Raw genomic sequence first — 16,424 nt, 5'->3', positions numbered from 1 at the left:
AAAACTATAAAGACACAATGTGAGAGTGAGAAAGTGTTTCATAAGATAGTATAATGCCAAGACAAGTCATCGCTTTAGGAAATTAAATATACTCTGCATATTATAAACTTAATGTATTATAAAACAATGTCATTCTTTAAATTAAAATGTGAAGGATTTCACCCTATTCATTGTTTAAAGCAGATGTTTTAACGTTTTTCCATACTTTAAAGCAGAACTTGGAATGAATACCAGACTTAACGACATTAACAAATTTAAGAAGATTTCAGATTGTTATTTCCACCAAAAAGATACTTAAGTCTGCAATCATGGGGCGCCAAAAAACTAAAAAAGGGCTAAATAAGTACAGTACATTTCAAAGTGAACAACTTCCTGTAAGGCACTCCTTGGCTGGAAGACTTACCCAGCTTTCCACTGAAATTCCAAGTACAATATTTGGGTCCATTCTGCCACATTCCAACCAAGTGGCTGTCCAGCATTACCCCAACAGGACAGTCCTCCCAAGGCTACTTGTTTCACCTCCCAACAAACATCTTAGAAGGCTCTTCCTTAAGACTGAGTCGAAACCAGTCTCTGAAGTGTACCATCAGAGACATTCATTCTACACACCAGACAGTCTTGATCACAGTTTAATAGTTGCATAGCTTTGGGCAAGTTTACTTACCTCTCCAAAGTTGGTTCCTCCTCTGCAAACAGGGATTATAAGAGTATTGATCTCACAGTATTGACTTAGGGATTAAATGAAATAGTATAAGTAAAAAATTTAACACATTAAGCAATCTCTAAATGTTGGCTGTTATTACTAATATCTTAGGAAATGAGGCTTCCCAGGTGGTTCATGGGTAAGAATCTTCCTGCCAGTGTAGGAGATGCCCGTTTGATCCCTGGGTTAGGAAGATGCCTAGGAGGAGGAAATGGCAACTCACTCCAGTATTCTTGCCTGGGAAATCCCATGGACGAGGAGCCTGGTGGGCTACAGTCCATGGGGTTGCAGTCAGACACAACTAAGCACACACACACCTTTTATTCCTGCTCTAAAATATGTGCAGGAGATTCCTGGCATTCAACTGTGTAAACTTTAGAGGGGGTTGTAAGCAGGCACAAAGCTGGCCTTGGCCTTCCTGCTACCTGATGGGACCCCACGAACAACAGAGTGTCCTTAAACTGGCCTGAGGACTTAACAGTTCCCTAATACCCCTCATGGACAGAAGAGTTTGGCAGGTTACAGTCCATGGGGTCTCAAAAGAATCAGACATAATTTAGCAACTAAACAACAATCCCCCTAAACATTTTGTTAAACTGGTATGCACCTAATGCAATGGAGTTTTTATATTCTGGCAAATGCAGAGGGAAAGCATGATATTTTGTGCTTGGCGTGAATGTGAATGTGAATCACTCTGCCAAGTGGCATCAGAAGTCAGTCTCTCAGCTCGTAAGCTTAGTCAGCAACCCACCATCTGCATCTCAGTTGTAGTATTTAAATAGGTGGGAATTCCCTAAAGTCTCTTTAGATTCCTCCTATTTGTTCTATTTGTGGCTACCACTTCACTTCACTACTCCTACACACTACCCTTCACCATCAACACACTCCAGATATTTAACACACATTTCAGATATTTAAAACAAGTCATTTATAGCCGATTACTACTTTCTCTAACTCCTAAAAATCATATTCCAGATATATTGACCCAAATTTTGAAAATATCCACATCTCCTCATAAGCAAATATATTCTGCTACCTATTTATTCTAGGCAGCATGTAAACTAGTAAAGGGAAGATGTATATAAAATGACATTAGAGGAAGAGATGTAGTCAAAACCACTGATTCTTAAAGCTTCAACTGCAGTTTACATTTCTTCTCTGATTAGCAGCTTGAGTACCAATGAATGTGTGCTATACCATTAGGATGGGGTCAACCCATTTTAAGGGTGTGCTACTAAAGGAATGCCACTAAAGGAACGCCAGTCTGGTTTGGGCCTGGAGATTTGAGATTTGAGAAGAGATCTATACATCATTTCTCTATTGAAATCTGCTCTTTATCTGATCTTGAGTATCCCCAATGGACTGAACCAAAAGTATTCTATCCTAAAACTACTTTTTTTCTTAGCAAGTTTGCACACCCTTAAGAGGCAGAATGGCATTATAAGAGGATAGGCTCTGGTGCTTGACTGTCTGAATTTGAGTCCCAGCTATATGGCCTGTCTGCTTCAGTTTCCACTGGTGTATATAGAGATAACAGGATTGCTGAGAAGATTAAATGAGTTAATACTTGAAAGATTTTAGTGTTTGGGATCACATGTACACCCGTGGTGGATTCATGTCAATGTATGGCAAAACCAATACAGTATTGTAAAGTAAAATAAAGTAAAAATAAAAATTTTAAATAAATAAATAATAACAGAAAAAAAAAAAAGATTTTAGGACTAAATGGAACAACAGACTGGTTCCAAATAGGAAAAGGAGTACGTCAAGGTTGTATATTGTCACCCTGCTTACTCAACTTATATGCAGGGTACATCATGAGAAACGCTGGACTGGAAGAAGCACAAGCTGGAATCAAGATTGCTGGGAGAAATATCAATAACCTCAGATATGCAGATGACACCACCCTTATGGCAGCAAGTGAGGAGGAACTAAAAAGCCTCTTGATGAAAGTGAAAGAGAAGAGTGAAAAAGTTAGCTTAAAGCTCAACATTCAGAAAACAAAGATCATGGCATCTGGTCCCATCACTTCATGGGAAATAGATGGGGAAACAGAGGAAACAGTGTCAGACTTTTTTTGGGGGGGGGGGCTCCAAAATCACTGCAGATGGTGACTGCAGCCATGAAATTAAAAGATGCTTACTCCTTGGAAGGAAAGTTATGACCAACCTAAATAGCATATTCAAAAGCAAAGACATTACTTTGCCAACTAAGGTCCATCTAGTCAAGGCTATGGTTTTTCCTGTGGTCGTGTATGGATGTGAGAGTTGGACTGTGAAGAAAGCTGAGCACCGAAGAATTGATGCTTTTGAAGTGTGGTGTTGGAGAAGACTCTTGAGAGTCCCTTGGACCGCAAGGAGATCCAACCAGTCCATTCTGAAGGAGATCAGCCCTGGGATTTCTTTGTAGGGAATGATGCTGAAGCTGAAACTCCAGTACTTTTGGGCACCTCATGCGAAGAGTTGACTGATTGGAAGACTCTGATGCTGGGAGGGATTGGGGGCAGGAGGACAAGGGGACAACAGAGGATGAGATGGCTGGATGGCATCACTGACTCGATGGACGTGAGTCTGAGTGAACTCCGGGAGTTGGTGATGGACAGGGAGGCCTGGCGTGCTGTGGTTCATGGGGTCGCAAAGAGTCGGACATGACTGAGCAACTGAACTGAACTGAAGACTAAATGACTAAGGCCTGATATGGAATCAATAAATGAAAGCAATTTTTATTGTCCTTAGATAATATTTTAAACTTGATTTTTTAAAAAACAAAAACAAAATGTCACATTAAATCCCTAACGTGATTTAGCCCACTCAATCTCATTCCAAAAAAAGGTTTGGTGCTTAGCTTGAGCTCCACCTGGTGGTTTTACAGAATTATCTGAAAGACATCAGTCAAAGAGATGACAAAAAGCTAGGCTAAATCATTTAAGGGTTTAGAGGACTAATTTACAACCTTCAGGAAAAGCAATAAAGAAGTGATCATATGCTGTACTTATTTCAGAATGCTACAGTTCCCACCAAAAGTAGGTAGCAAAAATCCTGCTGACCACACAATTCAGGAACTCAGTGACCTTAGATGCACCCATCACAAACTCTGCCAGCTTTTGATAGCCAACTTGTCAGAGGACACAGGACTCTTGAGAATTCTCAAATACATCTTTATATTATTTTGGTTCTGTTAACATTTATGTTAAATCCTGACTATACAAACTTGATGAGTAGACAAACATTAAGTGAATAGCCTAACATCACTGAAAGGTCCTGGATGAAAAAAAAGATACTGTCTACCATTGGGAGTCCAACTGGAGATTATCAGTCTCAAAAAACATGAACAAATACTTAGCACTGGCCTCTAACCTCCAACTTAAAGAAAATCTGCCCAAAAACATACCTGACAATGCTACTGAATTTTAAATAAACACCAAGTGTGTAACATCCTTGATGTAGACAATTCCTATGACGGGTGAAAAGAGCAAACAACTTAGCTGGTATATTTATGCTGATATTGTCATGGCTTAAATAGACAATTTTAGCGACTTTTTATTTCATGAATTAACATTATGTATTTCCTGTTCCTCACAAACTCTGTTGTTCAAAATTACACCAAAAGGCAAAAAAAGGCCATGAACTTTTTTGAACTTTTCAACTCACATCTTCTATTAGCTTAAGTATTTAAAAATAATCCACTTTTTGGTGAACTAACCACTAAGTAGATTGAGAAGTTTATTATATAAAATAATCCTAAGACTTTACTAGTGTTAAATTTCAGCTTCACATCTCCTAAAAGATTTGGGTTGTGTCCTTTTCATTTCTATATTGTGTCCCAGCCTAGCAACATGCCCAGTACAACATTTGTGTCATGATTAAGTGATTATTCTAATAGGTCTCACTTTTAACTTGGTTTTCCTAAGAATCTAACAGCCTCTTCTGAGTTCACCCATGAGGGCGAACACCTTGCCTTGTTCCCTGGGTCCCTAACACCTGGAAGTCTGCTAGATTTCTACACGACCACACAGGCAGACCTCATTTTATATGCTTTGCATATAATTTTTTTTTTAACAAACTGAAGGTTTGTGGCAACCCTCTGTCAAATAAGCCTATCAGCGCCATTTTCCCAACAGCATTATTTTAAGTTATATATCTTTTTTTTTTAACATAAAAGGCTGCTGCAAAATAGACTAATATAAACATAATTTTTACATGCACTAGGAAACCAAACAACTCATGTGGTTCTCTTTATTGTGGTGGTTTGGAATAATGTGCAGTATCTCCAAGATATGCTGTCCTAAGCTAATATTTTCTTTGAATCTTCAAGAATGTAGCACTTCCCAAACTGATGTGACCATGTAATGTATTTTTTTCACAACACATCCAGAAAATCTGAGAACTATACTCTGAGAATAATATGAAAACTGAAGAACATTAAACTAGTTCCCAGGATGTTTAAATCTTCTGAAAAGATGGAACACACTAATTTGTACATGTTAATATTCTACCTAAAAATTTAAGATTTTTAAAAATTGAAGTGAAGAATCTGGTCTTCTCTACTACTAGGAAACCTTAAGGATATATGAAAGAACAGATCTTTAGGATCTGATGTATCTTTTACTCTGAATTATACAAAATCAAAACTCCAAATAAGTACTGATTATATGATCCACTGACATATTTTTCAAGTGATACAATTTACTTTAAATCTGAGTTATCTTAAATTTGTCAGCATGATGTCATATTTTACTTTTTCTAAGACCGAACGATTACAACTGCATTAACACTTGAGAGAATTCTGATGTCTGATAATCGCCGCATATAGGACAACATTCAATTGAAATATCAAGTGTACTTTTACTCATCAAATATTTTATTCAAGTTACCAAATTTGAGGAGTTATGTTGGGCTTGAAGAAAAGGGCCAAGTTGAAAAATGGAAATAAACTTTTCATTTGGTGGAAGCTGAAATCCATGTATACATTCTAATCAAAGACCTGTCCCATGTTGCATTTTTCAAGTTTTTAGAGTCTACCAGGTCAAACCCTTTGCTGCCTTCATGGCTTTTACTTTGCTTTTTCCCTTCTTTCTCTCTCGCTTTGCTTTCAGCCTTTTCCTTTGCCTCTGGTTCATCCATATGGGGTACTGCCCATGCTGGTCTAGAAGAGTCTTTTTGTTTCTCTTAATATCAGTCTCCATTTTCATGTCATCTGAATAAAAAATGGGAAAACTATTAATACTCACAAATGAAGAAACAGCCCCATGATAAAGCACATTAATGTAATGAGGACATTGAATTTAAAAGTGGCATGCAACTACAAAAGCAAAAAAATCACACATCCTTTATTTGTGCAATGCTCTTTGACTAATACTCAAAGAACTCCTTACAGCACATTCAAGAGAATCACACACATGCCATGTGTTCCCACAACCATGAAAGACATAAAACATCTGTGAGGAACTAGAAACATCATCTATTTAATCACTGAGAAACTTTCTTAAGAAGGTTGATATGCAATCCAATCAAAAAATAGGCAAAGACTGAAAGAGACGTTTTTCCAAAGAGATACACATGACCAATAAGCACATGAAAAGATGTTCACATCGCTAATTATTAGAGAAATGCAGATCAAAACTACAGTGAGGTACCACCTCACACTGGTCAGAATGGTCATCATTAAAAAGTCTACAAATAACAATGCTAGAGGGTGTGTGGAGAAAAGGGAGCCCTCCTACATTGGTGGTAGGAATGTAGGTTGGTGCAGGCACTGTGGAAAACAGCATGGAGGTTCCTCAGAAAACTAAGAATAAGAATTACCATATAATCCAGCAATCCACTCCTGGGCATATGTCCAGACAAAACTATAATTCAAAAAGATACAAGCACCTCTATGTTTGCAGCAGCACTATTTACAGTAGCCAAGACATGGAAAGAACCTAAATGTCCATCAGCAGATGAATGGATAAAAAAGATGTGGTACATATATACAACTGAAAACTACTCAGCCACAAAAAAAGAATGAAATAATGCCATTTGCAGCAATATGGATGCAACCAGAGATTATCATACTAAGTGAAGTGTCAGATGGAGAAAGCCATATACGATATCACTCATGAGTGAACTCTAAAATATGACAAAAATGAATCTATCTATAAAACAGAAACAGAATCAGAGCTATTGAGAATAAACTGGTGGTTGCCAAGGGGGAGGGCAGTGAGAGAGGGCTAGATCGGGAATCTGGGATTAGCAGATACAAACACATATATAGAATGGGTAACCAACAAGGTCCTACTGTATAGCATAGAGGATTATATTCAACATCCTGTGATAAACCACAAAGGAAAAGAATATGAATAAGAATGTATATATATATAACCTTTTTGCTATATAGCAGTAATTAACATAACATGGCAACTAAACTATACTTCAACTATACTTCAGTAAAAAATAAATTAAAAACAAAGAGAACACTGTTACAATTGTCCTTTTATGATAGTAAAAGTTAAATAGGAAACATTTAGGAGATATGGATTTGAATTACTGCCTTAGGGCTAAGTAAATGGTTCTGAAAACATGTGAGTTAAAAGAACACTTCTCAGATTAGTTGCTTTCTTGAGCTAACTAAAATAGTTGTGTCAATAAGAAGTACACTCAACCTTCTAACAGACAGGCCTTAAGAAGAACATAAACTATTAGGAATGACTGGTCACTTTCAATGAAGTGTACCTAGAAGAGGTACAGTAGCAAGCAGCAAGCTTCTGATGACAGAGCAGACCTGATACTCTGGGGCTGCCATACTTCTTTACCCAGGTCACACTCAAGGTATCCAGCTCTTCTAACAGGAAGCTCAGCACAGCAGTGCTGTGGTCCATCTTTCATCAACCTTATCTGTTGTGGAGGACATGTCCAGAATGTCCTCCTCTGGGAACTCACCAGGGTGTACAGGTCTTCTGTGAACTGTGCTACCTGACATTAGTTCATTTGTCTGGTTTACTGTCTGTCTCCTCCAATGTGATGTGAATCTCATTAGGATGGAGACCATTTCTGTTATTCATCATTGTTGCCTCAAGACCTAGAACAGTGCCTGATATACATTAGCCATTCAATAACTGGTCAGTGAATGTTTATTCTGGGTGCTGTTCTAGGTTCTGTTCCAGTGGTCCAAATAAGCTTTGCCCTCATGGACTTCTCAATGGTCTGCTGAGGAGAGAATAACAAAGCAAACTTCAGCCTGTGGTTAGAGCCTTTTCAAAGAGAAGTGTTGGAATGAGATTAAGTAGGACGAGGCAGGCTGTGGTAAACACATGGAAAGATAATGAGGAGATTTAAGCATGGGAATGACATAATTGACTTATATCCTGAAAAGATCATACTGGGTGATGTGACAAAAACGAATCAGAAACGAGCAAATGCTGAGACAGAAGTAAAATGGCTACTACTGTGGTTCAGGCAAGAGACAACTGTCATTAAAGTAAAAGCATGAAAGCAGAAGAAAAATGGATAGATTCTGAATGTATTTTGGGGATAGTCAAGATGTGCTGATGGTTTACAGGTGGGTGATAAAACAAAGACCAGGGATAATGACTACTATATAGAGACATTATATACATATATCAAACATAATATACATATAATATATATACATATTATATATACATATTATATAATGACACATTATATACAGCCTCCAACTTCAGACTATATTCAAACACAGAGCACCCAGAATCTGTCAAAATCAAATACAGGGAAACAGATCTTTAAGGTAGTAAGGACAGAGGACTCTCAGAATGGAACCTAGATCATGCAAAGGGTAAAATGAGGAGACCTACTTCTATCCTGCCTAGTTCTTGATGCCTGTGTACCCTTCCAACAACTGTGTGTCTGGGTTTGTCTATTCCCATAGTACTGTCTATTTCTGAGACACGTAGGCTATTGTAATGGCTTCCCTAGTGGCTCAGACAATAAAGCATCTGCCCACAATGTGGGCAGACCTGGGTTCGATACCTGGGTTAGATCCCTGGGTTGGGAAGATCCCCTGGAGAAGGAAATGGCAACCCACTCCAATACCCTTGCCTGGAAAATCCAATGGACAGGAGAGCCTGGTAGGCTACAGTCCAAGGGATCGCAAAGAGTCAGATCTGACTAAGTGACTTCACTTCACCTAGGCTATTGTATAAGCACCAAAGGCTCTGAATAATCCAAAACATGCTTACTCACATGAACTGGCTTTAAAATAGCTAAACACAGAATCTCCAGTAGCACCTACAAAGAATTATGTGGCATGGAAGGTTTGTAGAGGAGCAAGTGTGAGAAAATGAAGATAGTTGAAAAGGAAAAAGTCACAAAGGGAAGTTTGATATAATTAAAAAGAAAATTTTTTAAACATAATCTCACCTGTTTCATCCTTCACCACACACTGCATTTTCTCTTGACAATGTTTGGGTTCTACCACAGTTGCTATCTCTTGAACGTCTTTCATTAAAACATCACCATCTATTTTAAGAATATTTTTAAGTCTGCTGAGCTCCTTTGGGGCGTTCTTTTTTCTCTTTTCAGCACGCATCTTCCTTTTCCACTTACTCCGTAAACTTTTAGCCATATTTTACCTGGAAAGTTCACAAAATTACATTTTCAAAAGCAACTATTTACTATTAAAAAAAAAAGGCAAATCTTTGGAAAACCCAGTCAAAAGGTATCTCTGCACCACATGAACAATTGGAAAGAAAACTCTTCACTCTGCTCATGGATTATGATGGCATAATGTGCAAATTATGTGAGGATCAATAAGGCATATACAGCCACTAAATAACAATTAAAAACACCAAATCCAACAGCCACTAAATAACACAAATAGCAAACCAAACTCCCTGTGGCCACTGGCACATTGTACTGTATGTCAGCCAATTCTGAAAGCTCCTGTAGTTTCCACACGAGATGTAGAAATTTAACCATACATGATGTAGAAATTTAATTTCCTCCAAAACACGAAGAGCACCGTTGCCTTACATTCATGTAACAACTTATAAAATATTTTATAAATCTTTTAACTGCATCTTGATTTCCCCCAAACCTACAGGTGATCTTACCCACCCCAATTTTCCTCATTATCCACCCTTTTAAGTCAATCTAGGTATTTCAAGGGATTCCCTTGTAGCTCAGCTGATAAAGAGTCTGCCTGCAATGAAGGAGACACGGGTTTGATCCCTGGCTCAGGAAGATCCCCTGGAGAAGGAAATGGCAACCCACTCCAGTATTCTTGCCTGGAGAATCCCAAGGACAGAGGAGCATGGCAGTCTACAGTCCATGGGGTCGCAAGAATAGGACATGACTTAGTGACTAAACCAGCAGGTATTTCAAACTTGTATATTTCTATTCTTGATATCTCTCCACCCCTTAGTCCCAGCCTGTCCCCCATAGAGTAGTCAAAGTGAGCTTTTAAAAACTTGAAGGGCATATACAGTCTTTCTTGAAATTAACGATTTTCTGCCTCACATACTCAAGATCTACAAGGTTATTTGTGACCTGGCTCCTGCCTCCTTCAACTTCTATCTCCTATGCTCCACCCCTCCACAATTACATCTGAAAACAGCCCAATCAATGACAACCAAGGGACAGCGTGGGAATGTGATGAGAGCTGGGAAGTGATTGCAGGGATTATTAAGAATTTAGAGGGAAACTTGTAGGTATGACTTACAACATCATCTTAATTGTGCCGACAGATTTACATTTGAATGTGTATATACAAAATATTCTATACACTTTAAATATGTGCAGTTTGTTGTGGTAATCACACATCAATAAAGCAGTTAAATGACATTTGGGGAAAAAAAAAAGAGAGAAAAATGTCCAAATGACGTTGATTTGAGTTCAGTATCTTTACATTTACCCTTCTTTTGCCTAGGAACTAATCCTTCAGTACCTCGGAAAGAGTTTTTCTGACCTCTGTAAGCTCGCCTCCTTTTATTCTCTACATTATTCTTTTCTTTCCTTCTTAATACGTTTTAAAATCTAAAATTAAGTTCATTTTCTGTCATTCCCGGTGGTCTGTGGGCTCCACGAAGGCAGTGGATAAATAGATCTTGTTCACTGCTGGATCCCCCAATGCCTAGCGCTGTGCACATAGTAAAGCTTAAGCAAACACTCGTTGAACGGATGACTGGCGGAGTTATCATCTCTGGACGCCAGCACTCACAAACTAACTCTGTCTTCCTGTGTACAACTCAAGCCCTGCGAGGGGCTGGAAGAAAAAGGTTACGGAACACAACTCTGAGAGCCGAGGTTAACCTGAGCTGAGTTGAAGGAGGAATCCACTTCCCACAGAGCAATGGGAAGCCCGACCAGAGCCGCCAAGACAACGCGAGACCCTAGGAGAGGCCTGCCTTTCTGGACAGGGCTCAAGCTTGCCCAGAGAGGGACAAGGTTTGAGAGGAGACTCTCCACTGGCGGCGGAATCAAGTACCACGGCCCATGCCTCACTGAAGCCATGCGGTAAAGAACCCACCTGCGAAAACCAAGGAATTCATATAACGCACGATGCTCACGCCGCCGGATTCCTCTGCACTTCCGCTTTCCGGCCAACCCGCTCCTTTGGCCCGCCCCTCCCGGGTGCCGCGCTGCTTGCCGGGAGCAAAAATGTCCCGGATGTCTTAGGTGGAGTCCTCTGGAGTTCCAAGCTGACGCGCTTCCTGATCTTTGGGTAAGTTGCGTACCTGGAGCTGGGCCCCTCCCAGATAGATTCTGAAGTTGGTTTTGGGGAGTGCGACGGAGTGCCCGAGTCAAGGGTTCTTGACACAAGCTAGTCCTGCGTCCTGAGCGTGAGCGGGATAGCCCTGAGACTAACCCACGGATGGATAACCGCCAGACGACTTTGCCCGTCAAGTAGGGAGCTCAGTGCCGACCTTTAGGTTTCCTGTCACGCCTCCCCGTTCGCAGGACCTTCACCACTGTCACCTGTTCTTCTAGATGCCAAATTAAGATCATCTTTATTTGCTGCCCTTAAACTTCCCCATCCCAGCTGATGGCTTCATCGTTGTACACATGTCAAAACATGTCAAACTATATCCTTTAAATACGAGCAATACATTGTATGTCAGTTATACTTCAAAGCTGTTACCAAAAACAAAAACCCCCTTTTCACCCCAAATACAAGTTCAGAGGGTAAAATGATCAAACAAATTCAGTTCAACTCATGTGTACCTGACTAATCACTTACTGTATACCAGACACTGTGCTTAGCCTAGGACGCTTGGCATAGGTGGTGGTCACATTGATCACAACCACCACCAGTTCTTTTTGATTGCGTTACATGTGTTTGATAGTATTGGCTTTGGAACCATACAGGTCTGTGGTATTTATGCTTCTAACACTTCTTGTGAGTGACATGAATATCTCAGAGCCTGGACTTCCTTATTTATAGAATGAAACACAACCTAATAATCCAAGGTAGGGGATATAAGAGTTCAGCAAATGGCCACTCTTATCATTTTTAGATAATAAATTCAAACGTGCACAGGACTATTTGCAAGCAGTATTTTCTAGAGATTTACAAACATATACCGTTTTAAAACCAGGAAATAAATTCTATAATCATAGCCTAGTAAACTCCTGTCCGGTTACCTGTAAGAGTTCTAAGAATTTATGGGTACCTTTTTTTCTTTAAATTTGCACCCTTGAAGAAACTGTGCATCATATGGAAGTTACTAAACTCCATATGAATACAGCAAGGTTTTTTTTATGTAAGAGAAGCTGGAAAAAGCTCATAACATATGGTATTTAAAAAAAAAAACCTTGAAAAACTTGCTTTCTTTAGAGATTAAATGCCTTTACAACAACTGAATTTCTATTATAAAGTTAACTATATATTAGATCTTAGCCACCTCTCCCAAAAATAATGTTCACATTGCATTTTAAATTAGAGCTCACTTTCTGACAGTCCAAATTGACAGCACGTTGCTTAAAATACCAGGCCAAGACTTTTTAATAGATACTTGGCACAAAAAAGATTTGTAAAAAAGCCTATCTGTTATCAAAATGTCCTGGTGTTAAATATATGCCATAATTCTGCACAACTGGTTCTTTAAAAGGTTGAATCCTAGATTGCATTGGGTTTCCCTGGTGGCTTGGCTGGTAAAGAATCCGCCCACAATGTGAGAGACCTGGGTTTGATCCCTGGGTTGGGAAGATCCCCTGGAAAGGGAGCAGCTACCAGCTTCAGTATTCTGGTCTGGAAAATTCCATGGATTATCCACAGGGTCACAAAGAGACAGACATGACTGAACGACTTTCACTTACACTAGACTGCATTGAGGGAAAAAATTTTTTTAACATGTTCCTCATCAGTTCATATAAGAGCAGTTCCAACAGAAGAGTTAAATGGCCTTGGTATATTTAAAAATCCTTAATTTATTCCCTCATTCATACATTTCGGTATGAATTCTGTGACAGGCACTGTGTTCGCTATACAAAGATGCTGCTGCTGCTGCTAAGTCTCTTCAGTCGTGTCCGACTCTGTGAGACCCCATAGATGGCAGCCCACTAGGCTCCTCTGTCCCTGGGATTCTCCAGGCAAGAGTACTGGAGCGGGTTGCCATTTCCTTCTCCAGTGCAGGAAAGTGAAAAGTGAAAGTGAAGTTGCTGAGTCGTGCCCGACCCTTAGCGACCCCATGGACTGCAGCCCACCAGGCTCCTCTATGGGATTTTCCAGGTAAGAGTACTGGAGTGGGGTGCCATTGCCTTCTTTGATACAAAGATGATGGGAACCAAACTCCTGTCTTTAGGAAACTGTAACCCCTGATGTGATAATGCTTAAGGATCAAACTGGACATTGCTTCAGCTCCATTACAGAACCAGAAGGAGCCTATGGGATGGAAGGCACTTGAATACCTGGCAAGCAGAATGGTTTCCCATCTCAAAGCCATGCTACACCACCTAATGTTGCCTCTACAGTCAAACCTCACCCACAGAACTCTTGCTCAGTCATTTAGGAAGGACTAGGAAGACTAATCGGAGAAGGCAATGACACCACACTCCAGTACTCTAGCCTGGAAAATCCCATGGATGGAGGAGCCTGGTGGGCTGCAGTCCATGGGGTCACTAACAGTCAGACACGACTGAGCGACTTCACTTTCACTTTTCACTTTCACACATTGAAGAAGGAAATGGCAACCCACTCCAGTGTTCTTGCCTGGAGAATCCCAGGGACAGGGATACTAGGGGGATGCTGTCTATGGGGTCGCACAGAGTCGGACACGACTGAAGCAACTTAGCAGCAGGAAGACTAATCGGAGAAGGCAATGGCAACCCACTCTAGTACTCTTGCCTGGAAAATCCCATGGATGGAGGAGCCTGGTGGGTTGCAGTTCATGGGGTCTCTAAGAGTCAAACACGACTGAGCAACTTCACTTTCACGTTTCACTTTCATGCATTGGAGAAGGAAATGGCAACCCACTCCAGTGTTCTTGCCTGGAGAATCCCAGGGACGGGGGAGCCTGGTGGGCTGCCATCTCTGGGGTCGCACAGAGTCGGACACGACTGAAGCGACTTAGCAGCAGCAGGAAGACTAATGGGATTCAGACGGTAACTCCTTGTTGCCCAGGCACTAGTTGACAGGGATTTCAAAACAAAGATTTACAAAGAGAACAAGCAGAAAGAACCTAACTTCCCAGCTGCTCCAAAAAGACCCACAACCGACTGCCTACACCACTAATCCCAAGAAGTGGATCAAGTGGATAAAATCCAGGTGTGAGATCTGGAGAAAAGAAATGAACGTGGGCAGAAGGGCCTATTGCACTTTTTCTCCCCAAATTATATTCAATAAAGAGTTCTCAGATACAGTTCTTTCCTATTTTCCTCCTACTTCCCTGCTATACTTTGTACATTCAGGTGCCTGTCAGTTTGTCATAGTCCTGCTGATTCTTTTTCTTTGTGCAGTCTGCTTATTTTCACCTTTACTTACAGTAATAAACTGAGGTTGCATATGCCCTTTTATCCAACAATTCTACTGCTAGGTATATTCCCTACCTAGGCAGACTCTCATATCTCTGCACATTGGGGGAAATACAGGGATGTACATGGCAGTACTGATTGTGATAGTAAAAAAAGGAGCCATATATAATTCATTGATGCAATAATATATGAATGATAGAGTGCCTGATGAACTATGGATGGACGTACGTGACACTGTACAGGAGACAGGAATAAAGACCATCCCCAAGAAAAAGAAATGCAAAAAAGCAAAATGGCCATCTGAGGAGGCCTTACAAGTAGCTGTGAAAAGAAGGGAAGTGAAAAGCAAAGGAGAAAAGGAAAGATATACCCATTTGAATGCAGAGTGCCAAAGAATAGCAAGGAGAAATAAGAAAGCCTTCCTCAGTGATCAATGCAAGGAAATAGAGGAAAACAATAGAATGGGAAAGACTAGAGATCTCTTCAAGAAAACTAGTGATACCAAGGGAACATTTCATGCAAAGATGGGCTCAATAAAGGACAGAAATGGTAGGGACCTAACAGAAGCAGAAGATATTAAGAGGTGGCAAGAATACACAGAACTGTACAAAAAAGATCTTCACGACCAAGATAATCATGATGGTGTGATCACTCACCTAGAGCCAGACATCCTGGAATGTGAAGTCAAGTGGGTTTTAGGAAGCATCACTACGAACAAAGCTAGTGGAGGTGATGGAATTCCAGTTGAGCTGTTTCAAATCCTCAAAGATGACGCTGTGAAGGTGCTGCACTCAATATGCCAGCAAATTTGGAAAACTCAGCAGTGGCCACAGGACTGGAAAAGGTCAGTGTTCATTCCAATCCCAAAGAAAGGCAATGCCAAAGAATGCTCAAACTACCACACAACTGCACTCATCTCACATGCTAGTAAAGTAATGCTTAAAATTCTCCAAGCCAGGCTTCAGCAATACATGAACCATGACCTTCCAGATGTTCAAGCTGGTTTTAGAAAAGGCAGAGGAACCAGAGATCAAATTGCCAACATCCACTGGATCATGGAAAAAGTGAAGAGAGTTCCAGAAAAACAACTATTTCTGCTTTATTGACTATGCCAAAGCCTTTGACTGTATGGTTCGCAATTAACTGTGGAAAATTCTGAGAGATGGGAATTCCTGACCTGCCTCTTGAGAAACTGCTATGCAGGTCAGGAAGCAACAGTTAGAACTGGACATAGAACAACAGACTGGTTCCAGATAGGAAAAGGAGTACGTCAAGGCTGTATATTGTCACCCCGCTTATTTAACTTCTATGCATAGTACATCTTGAGAAATGCGGGGCTGGAAGAAGCACAAGCTGGAATCAAGACTGCCGGGAGAAATATCAATAACCTCAGATATGCAGATGACACCACCCTTAATGCCGAAAGTGAAGAACTAAAGAGCCTCTTGATGAAAGTGAAAGAGGAGAGTGAAAAAGTTGGCTTAAAACTCATCATTCAGAAAACTAAGATCATGGCATCTGGTCCCATCACTTCATGGCAAATAGATGGGGAACAGTGGAAACAATCACTGACTTTATTTTTCTGGGCTCCAAAATCATTGCAGATGGTGATTGCAGCCATGATTAAAAGATACTTACTCCTTGGAAGGAAAGTTATGACCAACCTAGATAGCATATTCAAAAGCAGAGAATTTACTTTGCCAACAAAGGTCTGTCTAGTCAAGGCTATGGTTTTCCCAGTGGTCATGTATGGATATGAGAGTTGGACTATAAAGCAAGCTGAGCACTGA

General features: G+C 40.3%; 1 protein-coding gene across 1 annotated transcript; it reads right to left on the bottom strand.

Moving 5' to 3' along the window:
• Window positions 1–5,542: 5,542 nt before the first annotated feature.
• Window positions 5,543–11,284, bottom strand: LLPH (LLP homolog, long-term synaptic facilitation factor). Its single transcript, XM_069584716.1, has 3 exons — window positions 11,192–11,284; window positions 9,085–9,296; window positions 5,543–5,899 (listed from the first exon to the last, which is right to left on the bottom strand). Exons 2-3 carry the CDS (start codon window positions 9,287–9,289, stop codon window positions 5,721–5,723), a joined length of 384 nt encoding a protein of 127 aa, XP_069440817.1. The 5' UTR covers window positions 9,290–9,296; window positions 11,192–11,284; the 3' UTR covers window positions 5,543–5,720.
• Window positions 11,285–16,424: the final 5,140 nt, after the last annotated feature.

The sequence above is a fragment of the Ovis canadensis genome, chromosome 3 (genome assembly GCF_042477335.2).
Source record: "Ovis canadensis isolate MfBH-ARS-UI-01 breed Bighorn chromosome 3, ARS-UI_OviCan_v2, whole genome shotgun sequence".
Taxonomy (NCBI): domain Eukaryota; kingdom Metazoa; phylum Chordata; class Mammalia; order Artiodactyla; family Bovidae; genus Ovis; species Ovis canadensis.
Note: the sequence above shows the minus strand (reverse complement) of the source record. Positions and strands in the feature narration are given on the sequence as shown.

Bases quoted from the DNA above. Each gene is read 5' to 3' on its own strand.
- LLPH (XM_069584716.1), bottom strand. From the start codon at position 9,289: ATGGCTAAAAGTTTACGGAGTAAGTGGAAAAGGAAGATGCGTGCTGAA. The intron at 5,900-9,084 runs GTGAGATTATGT...TTTTTTATTCAG, and splicing joins TGTGGTGAAGGATGAAACAG to ATGACATGAAAATGGAGACT.